Raw genomic sequence first — 23,494 nt, forward strand, 5'->3', positions numbered from 1 at the left:
TTTATTTGTTGTTGATAATGTCTGGCTCATCATAATTTGTTCAAACTCGGCTTATGTTACAACTGATTTACTTTTTTAGTGAAACATAAATATAAACATTTTCAATCGATTTTTGGCTTAATATTATAATTTTCTAAACTATATACAAAAAAATCTTTGTAGTGCATGATCTCCTTCCTACTTTTTTAGATCAATTCATGTGCAAAAAAAATTTTCACTTATTTTATTTCATTCCTTTTCAAGATTCGGAAAATTGACATGCATGTTATATAACTTTAAGGTATTCATATATCTAATAGCTAAACTTTAATATTCACTTATAACATATTGAAATACTTAACACCCATATAAAAACGTTGCTTATTAATTGTTTTAATGTTTATACTTTAATATGATTTGGCCAAATTAATTGTGTAAGAGATTTCATGACATTAGAGTGATAAACCAATGTCTTCGTTTTATACAAATATACAACATACACATATAAAAAAAAGGTTTTAAGAGTTGCCAAAATTTTTATATGAAAAACTTGTGAAGGTAAATATTTTTGGGCCTTGCTCACTTGAAATAATTATGCGTATTTGTGATCTATTACAATTGATATCCCTTCTTAAAAGCGTTGATATTGCATGATTTGCTGAAATTATATAATATGAACTCCATGATGGAAGGTGTAGGAGCCTGAAAACTTTGGAGTAATAAATCTGGAGATTTTAAAGTTATCTTCAATAGATCGTTTGAGAAATGCTCAGTCCTCTTTGATGAGATGAATCTAAAGACCAAAAAGCTTAATATCATCTTAGTGTGGACGGCGTGCATTCCTTGGTAGCAAGTATCTGACCTTTGATGCTTGTGGAAAAAAACTTGAAAAATTAGCTCATCAGATGCCCATTGAATGTGCATGATAGTTTGATAATGATAAGTGCTTTCATAGGAGTCCAATAGGATTGGCTATTGAAGGTTTGTTTCAAATAAGGGTGAATATTAGTGAAAGTTGTGATGAGCGGGAACTCTTCTTGAGCTAGATATATAGCTCATTACAATTTACATTTTTACGAGCATAAGAAATACGAGGTTGAGCTAAGTTCCTCGTGAGTGTTAGAGTTTGTAATTTAGTTTGACCGCACAATATGAATGTAGAACTATGAATGCCCAAGTGGTTAGCTTATTGGCTTGGTTGAGGAGGAACTCCAGTATGGGAAAATAAACAATATACGAGCTTTATCTAGTCGAGCGTCCCTTACTGGTGCTTGTTATTAGGGGAGTTGAACCACACTGATTTGCACAAATACTGGTCATCGACTTTATGTAAAATTTGAAAAATCTCATTTTTTGATTTTTTACACAAATGGTCTTTCAAAGGCAAAGAAGATGCATTTTGCTGATAGTGTGATCCCTATTAAGGGCTTTGCTGATATAGAGGTTTGTTGTTTGTGGCTTTGACATTATCTTTTAGAATGATAAATATCATAACAGGAGACTATTGTTGTGAATATTACAATTGTTAGCTATTGGAAGAGTGTTCACGTTTGTTAAAGTGAGATTTCGAGTTCTTATAAACGATGTCAAACTGATGCGTGCTAGAAAATTTGTGGCGGTAGAGTAATGAATTATCGTTTTATCGTTGCACGAGGATTCAACACACACTCAGATGAAAGTGAAACAACCAGTGATTAAACCAGAAGTTTTTACGTGAAAAACCCGCAAAAGACAAAAATCATGGGGCCTGACCCAGTTATAAAAATCCAGTAATATGTTAATGATTACAACGTCGCATGACGGTGTTCGGTCAACGGTGGTCAGCGATGATCGACGGTGGATGACAATCAACGGTGATCGACAGAGGTCGGCGGTGGTTGCCGACAATCGGTGGTGGTCGACGAACATCAGCGGTGGTCGACTAAAGTCAATGACGGTCGGCGGTGGTCGGCGGAGGTTGGCGGTGGTCTGCGGAGATTAGCGGTGGTCTGCGGAGATCAGAGGTGGTCGATGGAGATCAGCAGTGATCGACGGTGATCGATGATGATCGGCGGCGGTCGCCGACGATCGGTGGTGGTTGACAAATGTCAACGGTGATCGACGAAATTCGACGACGGTCGGCGGTGGTCGACGGATGTCAGCGGTGGTCGACTAAAGTCAACGACGGTCGACGGTTGTCAACGGAGGTTGGTGGTGGTCAATAGAGATCATCGGTGATCGATGATGGTCGGCGGTGGTCGACAGATGTTAACGGTGATCGACGAAATTTGAAGACGGTCGGCGGTGGTCAACGGAGGTCGACAATGATCAACGGTAATCGATGGTGGTTAGCGGTGGTCGCCAACGATCGGTGGTGGTCGATGAAGGTCAACGATGACAAGGATGATGTTAGACCTGAGCTCTTTCTCAAAGCCTCAAGTTCTCTCTCAAGCCTCTCCCCCTCTCATGTGAAGGGTATAATTCTATTTATAGTGTTTTGATTGCAATTAATGCAGAAATATAAACAATTTTGATCGGACGGTCCGGAGAGCTTCCGTCCGGAGAGCTTCCCTGCTTCCCTTGATCAGATGATGTTTGATAGACATTTGAGTGCCTTAACTGTGCCAGAATTGAGAAATCTTGGACTCGTTGAATTCATCTTATTGAGATGCTCGATTCGACTATAAACTCGCTAGATTCGACATCCGTTTGACCTTTCAAATGCCTTCGGAAATTCTCTAAGAGTAGTTTAATGATTTGATCTGGGCTTGATTTGACTCGGATTGGACTGACTTTCATATTATTAGGTTCGTCTCATTTAGTCGATCAGTTTGATCATAAGTTTACTGAAATCGAAACTCTGGATGACTCTTAATCGAAGTTTGAATGTTCTTGTTAAAAAAATTGCATCCAGATTCATGTTCGAGCATGAAAATTTGTTGGTGGCATATCACAAACCATTATGGATTAAAAAATTTTCATTAGTAAGAAAACTCAAATCACAACTAAATATAATTTTATATCACACATACATAACAAAATGTAAGCAAAAATTAGATTTTTTTTTATATTTATAAAATCACTTAAAAGAGAACAAACCGTAGGGTTTGACCTAGTCAAAGTAACCAATAGTGCAACAGTTGGTACTAATGTTCACTCTTCATTTTAATTAGACAATAGGGAATTACAAAATTATGTTAGAATAACAATTGCTTGGAGATAACAGGGTAAGTACAACTGTATAAGCATAATTTGGATTACAATAGTTGCAGTTGGACCAGAACAGCCATAGTTGGGTTAAAATATTCATAATTGGGGTACAACTACAGTAAATGGGTTATAATAACCGTAGTTGGACTACAAGTAATATTCATCCTCACTTCCTTTTAAGAGTTATGTTCCCTTCCCTCTTTTCCTAATTTGATCTGCATTATTAATCTATTAAATTGACTGTATTTCCTGCCTTGAGTGCCGTTTCTGCTCCCCGCGCTCTTTCTTCAAGCTCTATAAGGTTCTATGGTCTCATTAGATTGTCGATACTCGATAGAACCGACGCCTAGGGTTCCGGATCCTCCGGTCACGATGTGTATACCTCGATGGGTGCCCTAACAGGCCACCGGAGCGCAGTTTCGCCGATCTCCCCTTCCCGTTCTCCCTTCCTCCCTTTAAAAAGCCGCTGCTCCTCCACCTCCGACCTCGCGCTTTCTTTTCCTCCCATCCGCTCCCGAACCCCCGGTTTTCTACTCTTCACCGCTCCTTCCACGATCTCTTAGCACTCTCAGGGACTGAAACACTTGAACGCTGCAGAGATGGGTAATTTTTTCTCGCAGGGTGATGATGGGGTCTCCTTGAATTGGTACAGTAAATTGGTGGAGGGGCGTTCTGCTGCCAAAGGCAATGCGGTGGGGAGGGCGGTTTATGATCCTTTTAAACGGTTAGGTCTCGCCATTCTAAACCGAAAGGATGATAAAGAAGATTCTAAGTATGCTTTGCCTATTAAGGCTGGGGATGGGAGAAGGTTCAATTTTGAGATAACGCCGGTTAGATACGCGACAGTCCCAACGCTGAAGAAAACTTCCGGCTTCCAAATTGTAACGGAGCTGGTCCATACGAGGGAGGGCAAACCCAAGGATGTAAGTTCCTTTTTTTTTGGTCCTAAACTTGAGTTATAGATTTGGTAGATTAGGGTGCTCAAAGCCCCACTTTTTTGTGTTGTTTTTTTTTTGTTGTGTTAAATATTCTGAAATGGTGACTGCGAAGATGCCTTAAACTTTCTGCATCCATGTCTATGTAGATGAATTTGGTTTTTCATTACATGCACCAAGACCACGACCCCTTTATCCTGTCAAATTTACCCTTTTTTATAAAAAAAAAGGGAAAACAACGTGAATTTAGCGTGCCCTCTTAATGAGAATGGCCTACTTTTGTAGTACAAGAGCTAGTCTACAAATATACACAAAAGATAAAGAGAGAGAGGCACTAAATTGCTTTTATTTTCTCTAGGATCGGAGAATGATGGGTATGAGAAGACCGAGAGGATTTAAGATCAAAATAAATTCACTTTTCACATGTTTTCACTAGTTCAATTCGATTTTTTTATATTGTAAGAAAAGTCTAGAAACAATCAAAATTCAAATAAACCCTCAAAATAAGCTTACTAAATATTATAAATCAACAAAAAGTAAAAAAATAAAATAAACAAAGGAAACTGTCTTAAAAACAAGTAAAACATTTAAAAGTCATCAACATTTGCTTTGATGTCATTAAAATGTATTGTGATCGAGATTCGTTTTAGTTGCAAATAGTCAAGAGGAAGAGACCCCACTCGAATAGAAGTTAAAATGGAATTTAAAAGCTATAAAAGACCTTTAAATTTGATAATGATTTTAATATAAAGTATGATGATATCATTTGTAAGATTCTAATAGCTCATGAATGTATGAGATTGACTAAAATACATGATTATTTTGCTGAATATAATGCTAATAACTGGTAAAATATCAATTTTTATATAAGGGTGTTTCGATTTTGAAGAACTTATCCTCCAAATAAAATAAAATCTTTTTTAAGTATTTAAAACATAAGTCTTGTTATAAATTAATATATTATACTTGAGATATTCCCCTCCGGTAGAGCATAATTACTCTAAACCCTTATGAGGCTTGTGTTTTCTAAGGTTTTTGATTTTCCTATAACTCTCAAGGATTATTTTTCTATCATTTTTTGTATTGAGACGTTGTCAATCACTTGCTTTTATGAAATCTTTCTGGTGAAAACTTAATTTGCTATTAGTTCTCTATTGAGGTTATTTTTTGGGCGTGTCTTCAAGGGTTTTATGGATTGCAGCTGTTTGCTTCAATGATATATATTGTCTTAATATGCATTAATGTGCATTAACAATGTTCATTAATATTGTTGAGCAATGGTGATGTGTGATGATATGTGACAATGTTAATAACTTTAGTTTTGACAACAAAGATTGATGTGCATCAACGATTTAATGACTATTATTAAAGAAATGACTTCATAAGAGTTTTTAATCTGTACTGACTTGATGGTTGTATTTCAATGATTATGGCCATCCGTGAGTAGCAAATAGGTAGTTGTGATAGTGATGGTTGGACAACAATAGTTCGACAATTATTTAAAGATAGTGGTAGTCTGACGGTGTTGGGTGCCGACATGGAAGACAATTAAACAATGATAATTCGACAACACTATTAGTCAAACAATGATAGTCTGAAGGTTGTGGAACATTGGAGCCCAAGAATTCTCAAGGTCTCAAAATGTTCTTTGAATATCTATTTTTTGGTCTAACTCTTGTTTGAGAGAGTAGAATCAAGTGTCTTATATTGTTAGATGGCGATATACAGATGACAATGATCCAACAATGTAAGCCAGGTAGCAGTCATACTAGATTAATTGGAGTGTTATGCAATGTTGAGATATTTAATCTCTTTGAGGCTGTTTGTCGGAGTGTTATTCATTGATGTTATCAATATATAAAATAGGTTGAAAGAAATCCATCGGTTATATTTGATCTATTCGATGTTGTTTTTTGGATTGTTATTTAGGCTCTGCTTGGCGCAGCTGCTGTTTTTCAGTTTTTTAGCTGTAACTGCGCTGCTGTGGGAAAACTGCCGCGGGGAAGTTGGTTGGTTGTTTGTTACAGCTATGTGTAAACAATAGTGGGACATCTGTTTCTGGAAAAATGACAATTCTACCCCTGTTTAGTTAAACTAATTTGAACAGAACAATGACAGTTTTATATATAATACAACAGAAGCAGAAATTCACTTTACAAAATAAAAAATGTAAAAAATAGAATTCTACAATTTTTAGCCAATTCCAGAAGCCATAAATTTGATATTTTAAGGAAAAAATTTAAATGAAAATAATCCAGAATTACAGATATTTAACTCACGTCACAATGAATATCAAGAGAGTAAAAAAAATCTAAAACAATTACAATGACAATTAATAAGATGATTATATCTAACGGTGTAGTTTTCGTGCTAGACTTTCCTCGAGAGATGTTCTCCACCCTGATCGTCGTCGTCAGGGGAATCTGCCAAACTGTTTGCCCAACAAAAGAAGCGATATTGTGCTGTGATGCTCCGTGGGCAGCTATAGAACTTTCTCCCGTAGCCGAGCGGTCGTCGTGACGTCACCAGGGAAGTTTGGAGGCCACAGCGGCAAGCAATCGTCGGGATGTCCCAGAATTCCTTGAACTCATATTTTCCTGATTGCGACTGAATAGAATAAAAACAAAACAAAGAAGAAAAAAGCATACAACTTAAACCCTTCATTAAATCAAACTTACATTTTTTGTTTAATTCACCATGTTTGAATCACATTGTTGTTTTGATAGATAAACAACAATAAATTGCTCCAATAAGTTATGTTAAAAAGTATACATCATAAACCCTGCATTAAATCATTTTTTGTATAAATTAACCTTTGAAGAAAATTCACTGTTCAAATTAACCTTTGTAGAAGTTGCTCAAATTTTAAGTAGAAAAAAGAAGCAAGTATGCCATAATACAACAATCTTTGTTCTAAAAGCATTGTTCTAACAAAAGCATTTAAAACATTGTGCTAACAGAAAACTGAAATAACACGGGAAACAAGAAAACTGAAATAGCAATGGCTAAGAAATATCAAATTAAATTAAATCTAAAAATGGTGTAACACTTCATGTTATTCCCATGCATTAATGTAAACAAAAGTAAGATAATGTTGTGTATCCATCCATTATCACCTTTAGACATAATTGCATAATTGAGTAACGTCAACTAAACAATAGAAAACAAAACCATACTCAAATTGCACTTGACCAAAATTAAATCAAACCATATAGTGAGTTATTTCTGTTTTTTGCAAAGGCATGCTTCTGAAGGTTTGTACATCCACTCAAATTAAATTTTTACAAAAAGCTATCATTTCGATTTAGAGTATAACTGAGCACACGATTTAATGGAAATAGTATTAATAGATATCAAACAATGCCAATAAAAGAAAAGGATACCAAGGTGTGGTAGCCTTAAGTAACATGAATCCACTAATAAAAAAAATGGAGTATCTAAAAAAGCATTTTGTGATAAAGTATATCATGCAAACTCTGAAGTTGAATTTCAAAAAACAGAAAAGTGTTTTTTTTTTTTGCATCATTAGACAAAAGCAATATTAATGAAACTTCAAGGAGGAAAATGCCAAAATAGTCCCCTAACTATTTACAAGGGAGTCATTTTAGTCCTGTATCTTCAAATATGAAGAATATTCCTTGTTCTTATGTTTACTCAATTACAATAAAATAAAATAACCATAGCAAGGAACAAGATCGTTTTCATCATTACAATTATCTTTGCCACCTTTATAGCTGCTGAAATGGGGATCATAAGAAGTACATTTCACAATTTCACAATTTCACAATTTCACAATTTTATCTTTGCCACATCTAAAAAACCGATATTTTAATTTTTTAAAAGTGAAATACATTTCACAATTTCATGCACAGGTAATGTGAAGTCTATGGAAAAATAGAAGTTTAGGTGCTAGATATGTAAATACATAAGAATTGAGTGGTATGTATGTAAACTTTCAAAAAAATAAAGGGAGAGAAAATAATTTACAAAAAGGATATTTTGGTTGATTTTGATAATGTCATAACAGAAATGAAACCCTAGTTTTATTCTTTAGGGATGTTGAAAGTCTCTGTATTATTTAAAATGCATACTAAATTCTTACTACAACCAATCAAATGATCAAATCTAGTAAACTCATTGTTTTTCAAAACATAGCTTATGACGATAAGAAAAATCTTTAAAATGTACAAACTCTGCTTGATCTAATAAATGACTGAAAGCTAATTTCCTCTCAATCCAAGCTTGTTCATCTCTCAAGCCCTAATTAAGATAAAAAAGAAGTTGCATCAGCTCATTTCTTTTCTTGTTGATTAGCCCAAATCCCTACTCTCTTACAAAGCTAAAATTAGTCGATCAACAAGGAATTCACAAATAAAATGGAATACAACTAATCAGAAAACCTTCTTCTCGCGCCATAACAAAATCATCCCTGCACAGAAGATCAGTCAAAGAGGAGTGAGCAACCTACCTCGAATGATGATGAAGGATGATCCCTTCTGCTTCTTTCGGGTGTGAGCCCTCGCTGACGCAATAGAGATATTTCTGTTCGTCCCTGGCGCAACCATGGATGCCTGCTGGTATAATATCACAGACCTTTACAAAATTATCGCATGAAAACAAAAACTCCATTGGGTCGTCGTCGGGATGGATTCAGAGTTGTGGGGGAAGACGAGACGCTGAGAGAGTTCGAGGGTACCTTGGTAATACTTATGCGAATGAATGGAGCTGTGGGATTGCCCGCTTTTTTCGTTAAAATGCCAAAACTGTTACCGCGACGTGTTGTCGCCACCGCCTCAAACGGCGCAAAAATGAGTCCAGAGGCTACGCCGCGCCTCCGCAGCTGTCTCAAATGAGCCCTTAGTAATATTATACTATATGAAAAAGGTTGAAAGAAATATTTTTGACTTATAAGAAGTTGTATCAGAGCATTACTCAACAATTTCAAACTATATGAAAGAGGTTGAAAAAAATCTATTAAGAATGTTCGATTTATTTGAGGTTGTTCTTCTGAATGTCACTTATTAATATTAACATGTGTGTAAGAGGTAAAAAAAAATACACCAAAAAAGTTTGATCTGTCAAGTTTGTTTGTCAAAGTATTTCTCTGCGATGTTAATATGTATGTAAGAGATCTATTCAATTCCTTCTTGGATTGAGTGTATCTTGGTTTAGAAAGGCTGATTGTTGAGTGTCTTGTATCAAATGTGAAGATTGATATGTATTTAGATTATTACCGTCCTTTTGAGCCTTACTTATGTCCTTGTCTAAAAGTAGAACCTAGCTGGAGACTGTATGCTAATTTTGAAGATCAATTGAGTCTTTCTTGTTAAATATATTGTGTTTGTAGGAATCTTTAAGAGAGATAATTGGTAGATATGTTGTCTTTAAGGTTGTTAATGATTCATTTTTGAGCCAAGCTAGGCTCTGCTTAAAGCAACTTGAAAAAAATTTAGCTCATAGCTAGACTCATTTATTTCGATCCGAGCTAAACTTTGAATCAATTTTCAAGCTATTAACAATCTTCGAGTTGAATTCGCTAAATTCATAGCCCTAATATCACTGTGGTTGTTAAAGTGTCAATTTCGAGCCAAGATGGGGTTTGTTCATAATCAGCTCGAAAAAAATCGATCCAAAATTTTGGCTCATTGCTCAACTTGTTTATCTCGATCCAAGCCAAAATTTGAATCAATTTTTGAGTGATTAATGATCTTCGAGCTAAATTCACAACCCTAGTTGCCTTAGATGCATGGGCAAGTAGAAGTGCTTGCTCGACTGCATCAATATTTCTTAGAGGTTTCCTTTAAAGCTTTCCCTCAATCTTGATTTGCTCGATGCAGTTATATATAATTTAAAAGGGGAGTGTTTTTTACTGTAACCATGCTTGAAATTTTATTCTTTTGGTGTTGTAGTTGAGGTTGCCATCCAACCTTAAGTTGGTTTTTACTTGTTGTTTAAATGATGGCAAAAGATGACCTAAGCACAACCATATCATGGAAGTTGATGTGAACAATATTTTGAGATTGTTGTGAAGGTTTCCACCTTTTGAATGAATTGTCATATACTTGAGATTTGTGTTTCATACATTGAGGTATATTTGCACTTTCCCATTTGTTGAAATATTTTATGTGGGTATTAATAACCTCATCAACATTGATTTGGGCTTTCACACAATGGATGAGATCTGTGTAGAGCATACTATCTCTTGATTAATGATGAGTTGAATGACCCATGATGAACTCTCAAAGGAAGATGCTCCTCAGTAACTCTGGCTCTACTCCCAAAATTTGACGAGATTTTGTGAAAATCTTTAAAATTATATATATAGTTGTTTTAATCAAACTCATGTTAATTTCAAGTTAGGCTTGGGTCAAATTTGGGTTGATAGGTTAGAATTAGGTCAATTCATATTGATGGGTCATTTTGAACCCTACCTAAAACATTAAACATGTTGGATTTTTGGATCTGAACTCTATTCGAAAATTAATAAGGCAAACCAAAAGTCGGTGCGTTAGGTTACATTTTGACGCCACTAGTGGTGTGAGAGAAAATAATTCCTATCTCTCAAGGAAAATTATTTTTTGAACCAAACACCATAGCTCAATAAAGCTTATATGACGAAGATTATCAATAAGACGAGGTCGTGCTAAGTTCCTTGTGAGTATTGGAAGGTTGTGAGTAGGTCGAGTTGCATTGGATGGATGGGTGGAAATAGTAATATTAAGGAGGCATGTATCTTGGCTTTGATAGAGGAGGAATTCTGATATAGTGGAGAGGGGTTTTTGTATGGGTGTTTTCGAGTTTGGCATCCCTAATGGAGGGTCGATTTGGGGTAAGTAAACCTCATCTAATTGCACTTGTATTGATTGTCAAGCCTTATATAGGAGTAAAAAAATTTCATTACGAGACTCCTTCATTCTATGGATTTAATCTTCTAAGGGGGGACCTGAGACCCTTTTGTCAGTAGGGTAACTTTTGTCGTGGAGGGAAGGAGCAGAGGCTTGATTTGTGGGTGTTGGAGAGTGAGGCTTCGTTGTTGCGAGTATTGTGTTTATTGGCCATTGAATGAGTGTTCACAAATTTAGCAAGGGTAGGATTGTGTTTCTCAATATCACATCAAACTATTATGTGATTGAAAATTCTTGACGATAAAGTGAGAGATTAACATCATAGCATTGCACGAAGATCCGATATATACACAAATAAAAGATAAGCTAAAAGAGGAGATATCAGAACTTTAATGTGGAAAATCATAAAAAAGAAAAAAAAATCATGGGACTTGGTCTACTCAGAATAATTTATCATATATTAGAAGTTATATAATTAACTTTGGAAGATAGAGTGATAATACATATTCATCACTCTACCGCAACCACCCACAACACCAATTAAGGGCTAATGGTTAGACAATAACATCCTAGAAATAGTAATGGGATATAATAGCCATATTTGGGCTACAAAAACCATAATTAGGCTAGAATAATCATAAATGTTCATCGATGATTGTTGATGGTTTTTGGCTTTTAGCTCTTTCATGAGTGTAGGCTTAGTTCTTGGTTCGTTCTCTCAAGAATGTGGGTAATTTATAGTTTTTTTAGTAAGGCACTTTAATAAATTTAGTGTGAATCTCAAAATCCATTGAGTGCTTTGTGTTGATTCTTTCAATCATGGATTGTTGTTTCAGTGTTTACGTGCCCTGACGATCTTAGAATTAAACGATATTGGGATCATAGGGTTCCTCTCGTCGAGTTGCTTGATTGACTATAATCATGCCAAATTTAGAGATAGGTCGATCTTCCATTTAGTCTTCAAAAGCTTTGAATTTCATTTTAAGTGTTTGATTTGAGCTTATTTGAACTTGAATCAAAACAGTTTTGGTGTTGTTGGACTCTTATTGTTTAGATGCTTAATTTGACTATAAATTTGTTAAAATTGTAGCTCTAATGACCTTTAATTTCACTTTTGAAGTTATCTTCCAAATTGCGTCGATATTCGTGCCTGATCATGTGGATTTTTTTGGTGATATATTAAAGTTACTTTGTTTAAAAGGCATTAGAGATTTATTGATTAATTGTAGTGTAGGAATAAAAATATCAACTAAATATAAATAATTAATGCGAGTCAGTGAATGCTTTCTATATTATTATAGGCATCAAAATAAAGGAGATAAAGTTTAAGGAGTGAAATGCTAAATATCAAATCCCTTGAAGTTAAGTTGGTTACTCATTTTTTACTTATAATAATTATGTTGTTTCTTCTAGGTTTTAGAGTGCTTGATTTTCTTCAATTCTTATTTTCTTGCCATGTGCTACAATAGATTATGGATTATCGTCAAGTTACTAGGTCCGTAAAATATTTGAATCTCTTGAGAAGTTAAATTTTAACTGGAAGCAGCCTGAAATTTTAATACCATATGAATCATAAGGGCAAGGAAATATTTACTTTTGTAAACTATTTTAATATCATGAGAAGTTATTTTTCTATTAGTGGTCTTTCTTTTTATACAGAGCAGCTTGAAATTTTTGATAGTATCAATTCTGTGAGGAAATATTTCTTTTTGTATTACAGCTGTTTTGATCTAACAACGCTTCTTTAAATTATGGAATATGTTTTCTGTTTGTTGATCAATTATTTGAATCTCTTGTGAATCTATATTTCAAAGTTGTCTTTATTTTTGTATGAAGCAGCCTGAAATTTTGATACTACCTACCCCAGGAGTAAGAGAAGTTATTTCTTTTACTGAACCAGCCTGAAAATTTTCATTCTATCAATCATAATAGTAGCGATACAGTTGTTGTCTTTTAACTCTGCTTCTTGCACTGATCCACATATCCTTTTGGCTGGGCATTATGCATTATAAAATTACTGATTACATCTTTCAGTGCCAGATCTTCATCTATAGAAGGTTATTTGGTTCAAACCAATTTCTTGAACTTTATATATGTGCTAGTGGCTTATTTGCTTTGGTTTGTTGCATCAAGTTTTGAAAATTGATCGGAAAAAGGTATTTTTCTTGAAACATTGTCATATTCAGGTGTTCTTTAACCAAGACGTGAACTACTGGTTATTAGCTAAATGCTGCATGGCTCAACATTTTAAAGAAAATTGTTTGCACTGTCCACATCGGGCATATTTTTGTAGCTTCTACTATCTTTAGAGTTTATAATATTATTGATATTTATAGTCCTTTAATCCCTTCATCAGTTTTGAAAAATTTGCCATTATAAGATGGTATTTTAATCATGCAAGCATTGCCAATTAATGCTAATAGTGGTAATCTTCTCGTTTAGAAACATTATGGAGCAGTTGCTATAATTGAGATGTAGTGCAGCGTATGAAGAGCATTAGCAGCAATATAACATTATCTTCTATTGTCCATCAGCTCTACTGACTGCTTGCATGTACAAACATTCTGTAGGAACTTTTTCACCCTCTTAAATTTGATGACGATGAAGTGGTCTCTCATGCACTGTATGGTGACAATAGGTGCGCTTCCTAGAATGATGTATGCCATTATCCTGCTGCTCACACTCGCTGCTAGATGCAAGAAAGTTTATTTAGTTTTTTATGTTGCTCGACTTTCTCTATGCAGAGATGAAATTTTAGTGACACATGGACCCTCAAATATTGCGATTTCAAGGAGGGTCTTGCAATGCTTGATACCTGGTGGTTGGTTGAATGATGAGGTATCCACGTTTCTGTTCAATTCATTGTCCTTTTTTTCTTCTTTGAAATATACGAATAAAGCTAAGAAGATTTACACAAATTTTTCTTAGTAATTTGTTTTGTTTGTTGTGATAGGTCATTAACCTCTACCTGGAGCTATTGAAGGAAAGGGAAAGAAGAGAGCACAAGAAGTTTTTGAAATGTCATTTCTTCAATACCTTTTTCTATAAAAAGGTTTTCCCATCTTCTATTTCATAAAATTTGACACCGAGCACTATTTCTTTTCGATCTTAATTGATTACTTAATTGATGTTACAGAAGCTATAGCTTGAATTTGATGACAGTTTACCTGAAAAAAATTAGAAGAAAAACATACTTGGAATCTGTCATGCAAAATGTTCTGCTCTCCTAGCAGCAGCTTTCACGTTTCTCTTAAGCATGGCCACCTCAGCAACTCTCTTGCAGTTTGTTTTGTCTACAATCTCCATATTAATCAATTACATATATTTCTCCCTCTTCATTATTTCTATCGTATCTCTCGCACTTGTTAGTCTCTATGTTGATGTGTCATGAATATAGTTGCCTCCTGCACTTCTCTCTCCATATTCTCTCTCGCATTGCACTCCAAAGATGCATTGTTCATTGTCACACTTTCTTCCCTGCTCCAGTGCCCTAATTTCTTGCACTCGTCACCCGTCTCCTCTAGCTAAACCCTAGCACACATGAGACTCCATGTCTTCATGCACCTTGCAAAGCATTGCACGGCGACCACCCATACACTACCCAAAGTTGGTTCTCACTTTCTCTGTTGCACTTCAGGCCTAGGCACCCACAAGGTGACACCACTTTTTCTCCACCTTTTCTGCTACAGCACCCGCACCCTTCCTTTTGTTCCCTAACACTGAGAGCTCATCAACGCCACTCCTACTTTTGCTCTTTCCATAGCTTACTAATTATCTCTATGTGATGTTGAGCTCGAACTTCACTTCTCTAATGACCTGATACGTGGTGACTTTCTCTTTGTATTTCGTTGTGTAGAAATACATTTATAATTTTGGTCTTTTTTTTCTCAAATATTCTTTCATTTGAAATTCAGTTGGATCTTTGATAAGCCATTGATCATTGGTCTAATTAAATCAAAGAATTTTTGCCATTGATCTTTTGCTTGACACAAGATTCGTTCTCCTTTCCTTAATTTGTGGTTGCTTACAAAGATAAATATGTGAACTATTGATCATTGTTTCACTTAGAATCTATGTCATGATTTGGTATGACTATGTTTAAAGACCACCTCTATGCCATTAATTTTTGGTTTGGCATGAAGTCTCACTTCTTTTCTTTATTCCTTGTGATTTTTTTTTTCCTTTGATAACTATGAGGGATAAAAAAAATTAACAATGATTCTTGTGTCACTGGCAAATGAGTGGCATCATATTTGCTGTCAAATCTAAGCTTGTGAATGCATATAATCTCTTCAGTCGCTCACTATAAGTGAATTGAATGTCACCACCATCATTGTAACCACTTGTGAGAAAATAATTAAAAAAGGATGATTTAGACACATATCACTTTATTCTAGAATGCCGCGATGCTAGAAGACCGTGACACAGAGGAGCCATTACCCGAGGCAGTTGGACCCTTGCTAACATAATTTTAGGATGTTTTGACGAACAATATGCCACACTGATTACCACGCTTGCGGGAGATACAAAAAGCTATTGACCTTAACCGAGTAGCAGTGCTCCCTAACTGGCCATTCTACCAGATGAGACCAACAGAGTATAAGGAGCTACTGAGGCAGGTTGAGGATCCGATGGCTCGAGGACTAGTCCACGAGTGCACCAATTTATGTGTAGTACTAACTTTGATTGTGCCAAAAAAGGATGGATCATTGTGCATGTGTTTCGATAAGAGTGTCATGAATAAGATCACAATCAAGTATGTTTTCTTCATTATGAGATTAGATGATCTGCTTGATTAATTGCATTGGGCTAGTGTTTTCTCCAAAATTGATCTGTGAGTGGCTAGCAGTTCATCAGGGGGAGAATAGGGGGTGAGTGGAAGATAGCATTAAAGACATGAGATGGATTGTATGTGTGGATAATCATATTTTTAAGGTTGTCTAATGCCCTAAATATTTTTACACATCTAAGGAACAAGTTTTTTGATCCATTGGAAATTTGTGGTTGTGTACTTTGATGACATTGGTGTACAATAGTTTAGAGGAGTACTTGCATCATTTGTGACATTTTTTTGAGGTTTTCGGATAGAGAAGTTATAGGCTATCCAAAGAAGTGTCACTTTCTTACATGATGACGTGCTTTTTAGGATACATTATTTCATCTGTTTGCTGTGGAATGGACTTGATGAAGATCGAGGCTATTGTGTCTTGGCCCATACTCCAGTAATTTACGTAGGTACACCAACTACATGGTCTGTTCTCTTTATATAAGATATTTATCAGGATTTCAGCTCTATCACGACACATTTGACGAAGTTTCTTAAGTTAGATAAATTTGTATTGTCAGATGTTACTCAAGCTAGTTTTGATGCTTTGAAGAAATATGTGACTCAAGCTGCTATTCTCGCACTACAAATTTCAAACAAGTGTTCGAGGTAGAGTGTGATGCCTTTAACATCAGAATCAGAGCTATGTTAAGTTAAGGAGGACACCCTTTTTGCTTTCTTGAGTGAAAAATTGAATTATTACAAGAAAAAATATTTTATCTACAACAAGGAGTTTTATGTTATTGTGAGGACCCTTGGTCATTGGAGTCATTATCTGTAGGCATGAATTTACTCTCTATACTGACCCCGAGATCTCTGAGATTCTTGAGTAGTCAGAATACGTTAAAGGGTAGACACACCCCATTGGTGTTTTTTTTTTTTTTCATTCCATTATGAACCCAAACTTAAAGCAGAGAGTCAGCACAAAGTAGCCGATGCATTGATCTATCACCACTTATAACTTACTACAATGTGATCTAAGGTCGTTGGTTTTGAGGCGTTGAAAACTTGTAGGCAATTGATGCAAATTTTTATGACCTTTGAATACGATCTAGAATATGCAGTATGAGTAGTGCCACAAATCCGACGGATACTTATTCTTCCAGAATATATTGTGCATTATCGGAATTCACTCGAAGAGAGTATTTTGTAGAAGTGTCATAGTAGGGGTGACATGACATTTTCGTGGGGACATGATCTCAATAAAAGTTCTCTTTTACTAGCTCATTTTGGTACGAAATGTGGAGGGGCATTTCAGATTCTGCAGGATATGCCACTTGGCTAAGACTCATGAGCAGAACACAGGCCTGTACACTCCCTTTCCTGTTAGAGAGACTTTGGTTGGACGTGAGCATGAATTTCGTGGTAGGATTACCCTAAACGCAACAGAGTAAGGATTTGGTCATAGTTGTGGTAGACCGTTTTTCCAAGAAAGCGCATTTTGTTTCTTCCATAAAATGGACAAATCACATATTGCAGACTTGTACTTCAAGGAGGTTGTTCGCCTTCACGGGATTCCTAGGAGCATCACTTGGGACAAAAATCTAAAATTTTTCAGCCACTTTTGGAAGAATATAAGGCAAATTAGACACAAAACTTCAGTTTAATTCAGCAACTCACCCCCATATTGATAGATAAATTGTGGCTGCAAACCACAGTTTGGGAAATGTTCTTAGATGCTTCGTGGGAAAGAACACCAGACATTGAGATTTAATTCTTCTTCAAGTAGAGTTTGCTACAATTGCTCTATCAGTTAGTCCACCAGTCGCAACCTTTTGAGATTGTATACAAGAGAAACCCTCTTACACCATTTGATTTAGTCTCGATACTATTCGTTGTTCGCCTCAACACCGATGACGGGGATCGAGTCATGGACGTTCAAACCTTAAATGAGCAGATCAAGAAGGAAATTATCTAGCGGAACACTAAGTATCAAAAGCAGGCTGACAAGTCCAGGAAGGCTACATAGTATGATTGGATTGAAGGGGCGATTTCATGCAGGTTAATTTTTAAAGATCAAGCCTATAGCTGTGGCCCATTCATGATTCTTAAGAAGAGTAATGTTAATGTCTATGAGATGGACCTATCATAATACTACAATATTTCTTTTACTTTTAATGTTATCGATTTGTCGGCAAACTTCGAGGGCATGTATGTTTTTGGAGACGATGGCGAAGACTATCCTACCCGGGGGAGTGATGTAGGACGTGCGATCGCTCCGAGATAGCGGCTCCCAAGTTGCGGATCTCGCGGATATGGGATTCCCACAACTAGAAGCCATGGTCTCTCGGCGATCAGTGTTAACAGCTAAAAAAAAATTCATTATTTTTTATCGTTTGTTTCATTCACATAATCTCTCTCTCTCCATCAAATAATTACATTTTCAAATATGTTCTTCTATAATTTAAAATTTGTTCATTAACCTTTCACCTGCAAAAGTGGATGTCGGTTGAGTTGAACTACCCTTCCTTGTGGATCAATATTCTTTTTGTTTTAACCTACTAAACCTTAGATTCCTTCAATCATTTTCTTCTGATACCTCTTCATTTTATCTCTAAGTGAGATCTTTATCACCATGCCTTTGCTCAGTAGCATTCTCCATTTTTTTTCTATGAATCACTCCTAATTTTCAGTGATAGAATCTAAATTTATTGTATCAATAACATCTCTTAAATTAAATATTGTTCTAAAGTTTGGTTGTACTTTATGAGCATTAAATCATTTCAAAATTTTTGATCTAACTGAATTTTCTTTTGTATTAATTTATAGGAAATACATAAAACATATGAATGATTTAATATATTCAAAATTAGTAATTATTCATCTACTGGAAGATGCTTCTTTTTTTTTTTGTCACACCCAACATCATTGCAAGTCAATCTTGAAATATTAATGACTAATTTTCTGTATATTTGGGGTTGCACCAAATATTCTCATCACTTTGTTGTATTAAAATTATAATGCCATGTTCAAGAAGAATTTTAATATACATACATACATATACATACATACATACATACATACATACATACATACATACATACATATTGAATATTTCTATTGTGGATGGTATACTTAATTTAGAATTAGTCAGCAACATGATTATAGATAGTGTTTATTTAGAAGATAGTAACTTCGCCTCATATGTTATATATTAGATGGAGGCATAGGGCTTTGTTATGGAGAGACATAGTAGGTGACATTTTTTTTTTAGTAATTATTTTGTTTAAGAGATAATAGAGAGCATTCTTAGATTTATTTTTTTTTCGAAAAAAAATAGTTGAACAAAGAAGTAGCTGCTTGAACCTGTGATCTTAAGAATACATTTGAATGTATGAACTCCCAGGTTAAGCCATTGCTCATTATAAATAATAGGTTCTCAATTTATGATAAATCTTTAATTTGGGTCTTCTGTTAACCTGCCCATAGCTATATATATTTGCCATCTATCAATTATCTTTTTGACTGCATTTTAGATTTATTCTTGTGAAATTTTTTTTTTTGCAAAAAACTCTTGATTAAGATAGTATCCACTTTGTTGTAATGATTGTCAGAGTTAAAATGTCCATCTTTTATCACTTATATGGATGTTTCGTTCATACTTCTTTTCTTATTCTCTAAAAGTGTTTGTAATTGCATATTTGATTTTATCCGTTACATCATAAGTATAACCCATTGTTGCCTGTTTTTTATTATGTACTAATGTAGCATCTTCATTAATGTTTTTGTAGCCTTCAAAGTGTAGGCCACGCTATTTCTATATTGTCTTGAGAACAATTTATTTCGTTTTTCATTCATTTATAATCAACACTAAACCTAGATTTATTTCAGTCTTTAGTGACAAATGAATGCTTGAAATTTTCTTTTTATGTATGTTTGCTCTCAAAAGTGTGAAAAATTACAAAACGAGTGATGTTCAGTTTTACTATTTTTGCACCATTATTATAGTTTTTCATTATATTAAAATAAGTCTATTTCTGTATATATAACATGTTAACAAGAAAATTTTTTTTTAGTATTTATCAATTTATTAATTTTATGAATTTCCTTATTTTTCATTGCTGTAATTTTCTTAATATTCTCGTAACAATACGTTGATACAATGGGCTACTTACGATGTCATGTATTATATGTTGTTTCATCTTCTCCATAAGCATTAACTTTGTTCTAATGCTTATTCACACATCATAGGTCTTGTTGATGCCTTCTCCCGCGATCTACAGGCATCGATTCAATCCTCCTTGCTTTTTTTCCTATGTCGGTTTTTGGTTTACTTATGAAAAGCATAAGGACTGATTTTATTGAAATAAAAAGGATACATAAATATTGTATGAGGGCCCAAAAGAGGCACCATACCCATACGATACCAGGTACAGTAATATCCCAACAAAAAAGATACAGATATACTCAATAAAATGTAAAATAAATTTAAAACATGCAGAAAATAAGTAGGTAGAGACGAGCCAGTTTAGTCCTGCCTCTTCCTCTAGTTTTAGGAGCGGAGCCAGATAACAAATTTTGAAGAGTTGTGTCATTGCCATGAATAACCAAAGTATCATCCATTCCAGTCTTCTTCCGCCGAGAAGTGTAAACCTGCTATTCTTCATCTGAAGACTGACTCATGTGATCCTTAGTCTGATTAGATGTTAGAACCGCAGTAGAATGAGAGACAGTCGTTGCCACAGCGTTACGTTCCAGTGTATTTGAAGTGAATTGTCACCTCTGCACCTGATGCTTCCTGAATAGGAGCTGTGGGACTATCCTGATTTTCTGTTCAAACATTATCTGCTTTAGTATGGTCAGGAGAAAGGATCCCAGGGGCAGACATGAACTCCTGTCTTTTGGTGATTCCCTCAGGTTTGTTGTCATCAGGTTTGCTGGGAGCGCGTTTAGGCATATGGGGTGCACTAAGGGCCCGTTTGGGGCAGCTTAAATGTGCGGCGGCTTTTTTAAAAACGACGCCCTAGCGTTTGGAAATCGCGTTTTATGTGCGTTTTTGGAAACAACTTTTTAAAGTTATATTACACGCGGATTGCGGGTATATCCCCGCGATCCGCGTTTGGGCTCCATATTTTCTTTCGCTACCCTCCTAAGCCCGCAGCCGACCTTCCTTCGAACATTTGGCGTCGATCTCGCCTCCGTCGCTCCTCCGCAGGTAATAAAACGCTTTCCTTGCTCGGCTCCTCCCTTCTTTTCCCTATTTCGCCGAGAGATCTAAGATTTTGGCAAGAAATTTCGAGTCGATCCATCTGTTTGGAAGTGTTTACGTGACTTTAAAACCTAGATCTATTCTGAATGTGCAAGTACCACTGGTAAAAATATAGATCCACTGTTTCTGTGATATGTTTGAAGCATCAAGGCAGTTCTCTTCTTCATTCCTCATCCCAACCTTTTTGTGATATGTTTGAAGCATCTTCATTCCTCATCCCACTGTTTCTGCGATATGTTTGAAGCATCTTCATAATATAAAAATCATTCATGTGTTCTGTAATTTATTTTCAACTCGAACTATATGACAGGATTATGCTTTGGAAGAGCTCCAAAAATTTGTCGGTCTGTAGTTTGCCATTGCCTGATTTCGAGAGATCTAGCGGGGTTGCACGAGGAAAGAAAGAAATTTTTAATAAAAGACATTCATCCTTGCGTGGTGTGATCGAGAGATCGTTCGGTGTTTGGAAGAAGAAATGGGTAATTCTACGTGATATGCCAACTTATCCTTTTCCAAAACAAGTCCAGATTGTAGTGGCAACAATGGCACTACACAACTTCATACGACGACATCATTCTCGGACAGATGCAGAGTTTTCTATTATAGAAGAGGATTCAATGGAAATACCACCTGAGGCATTTGAATACCACGTTGGACGTTCTATCCCACAAATCGATATTGATTCACTTGAGTCACATACACCAGATGGTGAAGGCGCTTCTGAGATGGCATGTTTGAGAGAGCAAATAGCAAATGACATAAGCCAAGGCATTTAGACTGCATTACATATTATGTCTTTCAATTATGTTTAATTATTTGGGGCATGTTAAACATATGCTGTAGATGACATCTAAATTTTGGATTAAAAATGAGTGCAGGAGAAAAATATTTATGGGATTTGCTCTTTTCTGCTACTATTACAATGATTTGGATGAGGATGTTGTCACATAGAACATATACATATGTACAGGAACAATCAATTTAGTTCTTGAATAAATCTGTAGTTAGATCTACAATTCTTAGGGAAATTTGCATACATACCACACAATTCCTTTACATCTATATATTTAACACCTAAACTTTTTGGAAGTGGGTCATAGGGATTTTTTGTTGTTGTGATGTTAAAGATTTGAGTGTTATTCATCTAAATATTATAGATTGGGTGTTCGATCTGTAAATGCAGGAGAATAATGTGGTATGTTTGTAAATGCTCGTATTTCTTATACTCATTGGGTCAATTGCGTGGTGAAGTGAGCCTTCTAGACATTATCTGGGGCTCTCTTTTCCTTCATAGAATTGCCAAACCTTGTTCTGTCAACTACTTTCTTAATGTATTTGTTTTCCTTATTATCTGGGGAATAATTGTATACTGCCGGCTCTATTTGGTTACTTGAAGCTTGGTTTTGGATTTATGCCGGCTCTATTTGGTGCTCTGTTTGCATACATAACAATGGAAGCATTTGGGAGTGGTATGAATTTGGCAGTGGTATGAATTCAGATTATTGGTGTAAATTTGTTGGTGCATGCTTTCATAGCTCTTTTAAAACTCACATAAATATCAGCTTATACTATTGGTTTCCTAATGTTGGTTCCCTGTTTAATTGGACGTGGGAACATATTTATGCTTTAAAAATTCTGCAACAAACATTTTTTTGTGGTATGAAAGATTTGGGTGTTAGATATGTAAATACACAATAATTGGTTCTAAATATGAAGTCTTGCGAAAGATTTGGTTGAATTTATGCTTTAAAACTTCTCCCAACTCTCTTCCTTTGTTTTCTGTAGTCTTCTTATGTCCCAAGCTTGCATTATTGTGCATCAATTCATCTGAAACTATATTAATTGGTATTTACAAATACATTCCAGTACATACAATGAAATGACACATATGCTTGGCTCAAAATCATTGGGGCATTTCGAGCTGTTCATTGTTGAATAAATGGAGGTATTAGAAGGAAGTTAAAGCCATGGCTTCGAGGTGGTTCCTCGAGGATTGGATTTGGTGGTCTTTGAAACTTGCGATGGCTGTGATGGGGCCTTCTTCCCCAGCTAGAGTTTGATATGCTTTCACATGAAACCTTGTTAGTTCACATACCAAATCATTAAGAATTAAGTGGTATGTATGTAAATGCCCCTTAAACTTACCTACATGCTCTACATGATCAACAATCTATATCAGCAATCTCAATGCATTTTCAGCAATCTCAATGCATTTTCTTTGGAATGGATGTGGTTATTTTTTTGGATATGGAAACATCTAAATTATGTAAGCAATCTATATGTAGCTTGGATGGCCTCATGCTATGTATGTAGCTGATGGCAATCGCTGCATTAGTGCTACATATGATCCTTCTTTCATGTAGCTCTGGACTCCTGTTTAATTTGTAAAATGAGTTTTTCTCACATCATATAATATTATAAAGTTATCATTATATTTAGATCAATAGGAATATTTGATTTTTTTTTTGTCTTCATCTGTTGTTGGCTCGTAGTTAATATTTTCTCTGGCATT

General features: G+C 35.3%; 1 protein-coding gene across 1 annotated transcript; it reads left to right on the top strand.

Annotated features, from left to right (window-relative positions):
- Positions 1 to 3,398: 3,398 nt before the first annotated feature.
- LOC110032460 (ubiquitin-like-specific protease ESD4) lies at positions 3,399 to 23,247 on the top strand. Its single transcript, XM_020736103.1, has 5 exons — positions 3,399 to 4,091; positions 13,519 to 13,586; positions 13,693 to 13,786; positions 13,902 to 14,000; positions 22,849 to 23,247. The coding sequence occupies exons 1-5, from the start codon at positions 3,768 to 3,770 to the stop codon at positions 22,858 to 22,860; spliced, it is 597 nt and encodes a 198-aa protein (XP_020591762.1). The 5' UTR covers positions 3,399 to 3,767; the 3' UTR covers positions 22,861 to 23,247.
- Positions 23,248 to 23,494: the final 247 nt, after the last annotated feature.

Source organism: Phalaenopsis equestris, unplaced genomic scaffold (genome assembly GCF_001263595.1).
Source record: "Phalaenopsis equestris unplaced genomic scaffold, ASM126359v1 Scaffold000002, whole genome shotgun sequence".
Classification (NCBI taxonomy): Eukaryota; Viridiplantae; Streptophyta; class Magnoliopsida; order Asparagales; family Orchidaceae; genus Phalaenopsis; species Phalaenopsis equestris.

Excerpts from the sequence above, each read along its gene's own strand:
- LOC110032460 (XM_020736103.1), top strand. The coding sequence starts at position 3,768 with ATGGGTAATTTTTTCTCGCAGGGTGATGATGGGGTCTCCTTGAATTGG. Across the intron at positions 4,092-13,518 it reads GGGAGGGCAAACCCAAGGAT|GAACTTTTTCACCCTCTTAA; the intron begins GTAAGTTCCTTT and ends AACATTCTGTAG. Across the intron at positions 13,787-13,901 it reads GTGGTTGGTTGAATGATGAG|GTCATTAACCTCTACCTGGA; the intron begins GTATCCACGTTT and ends TTGTTGTGATAG.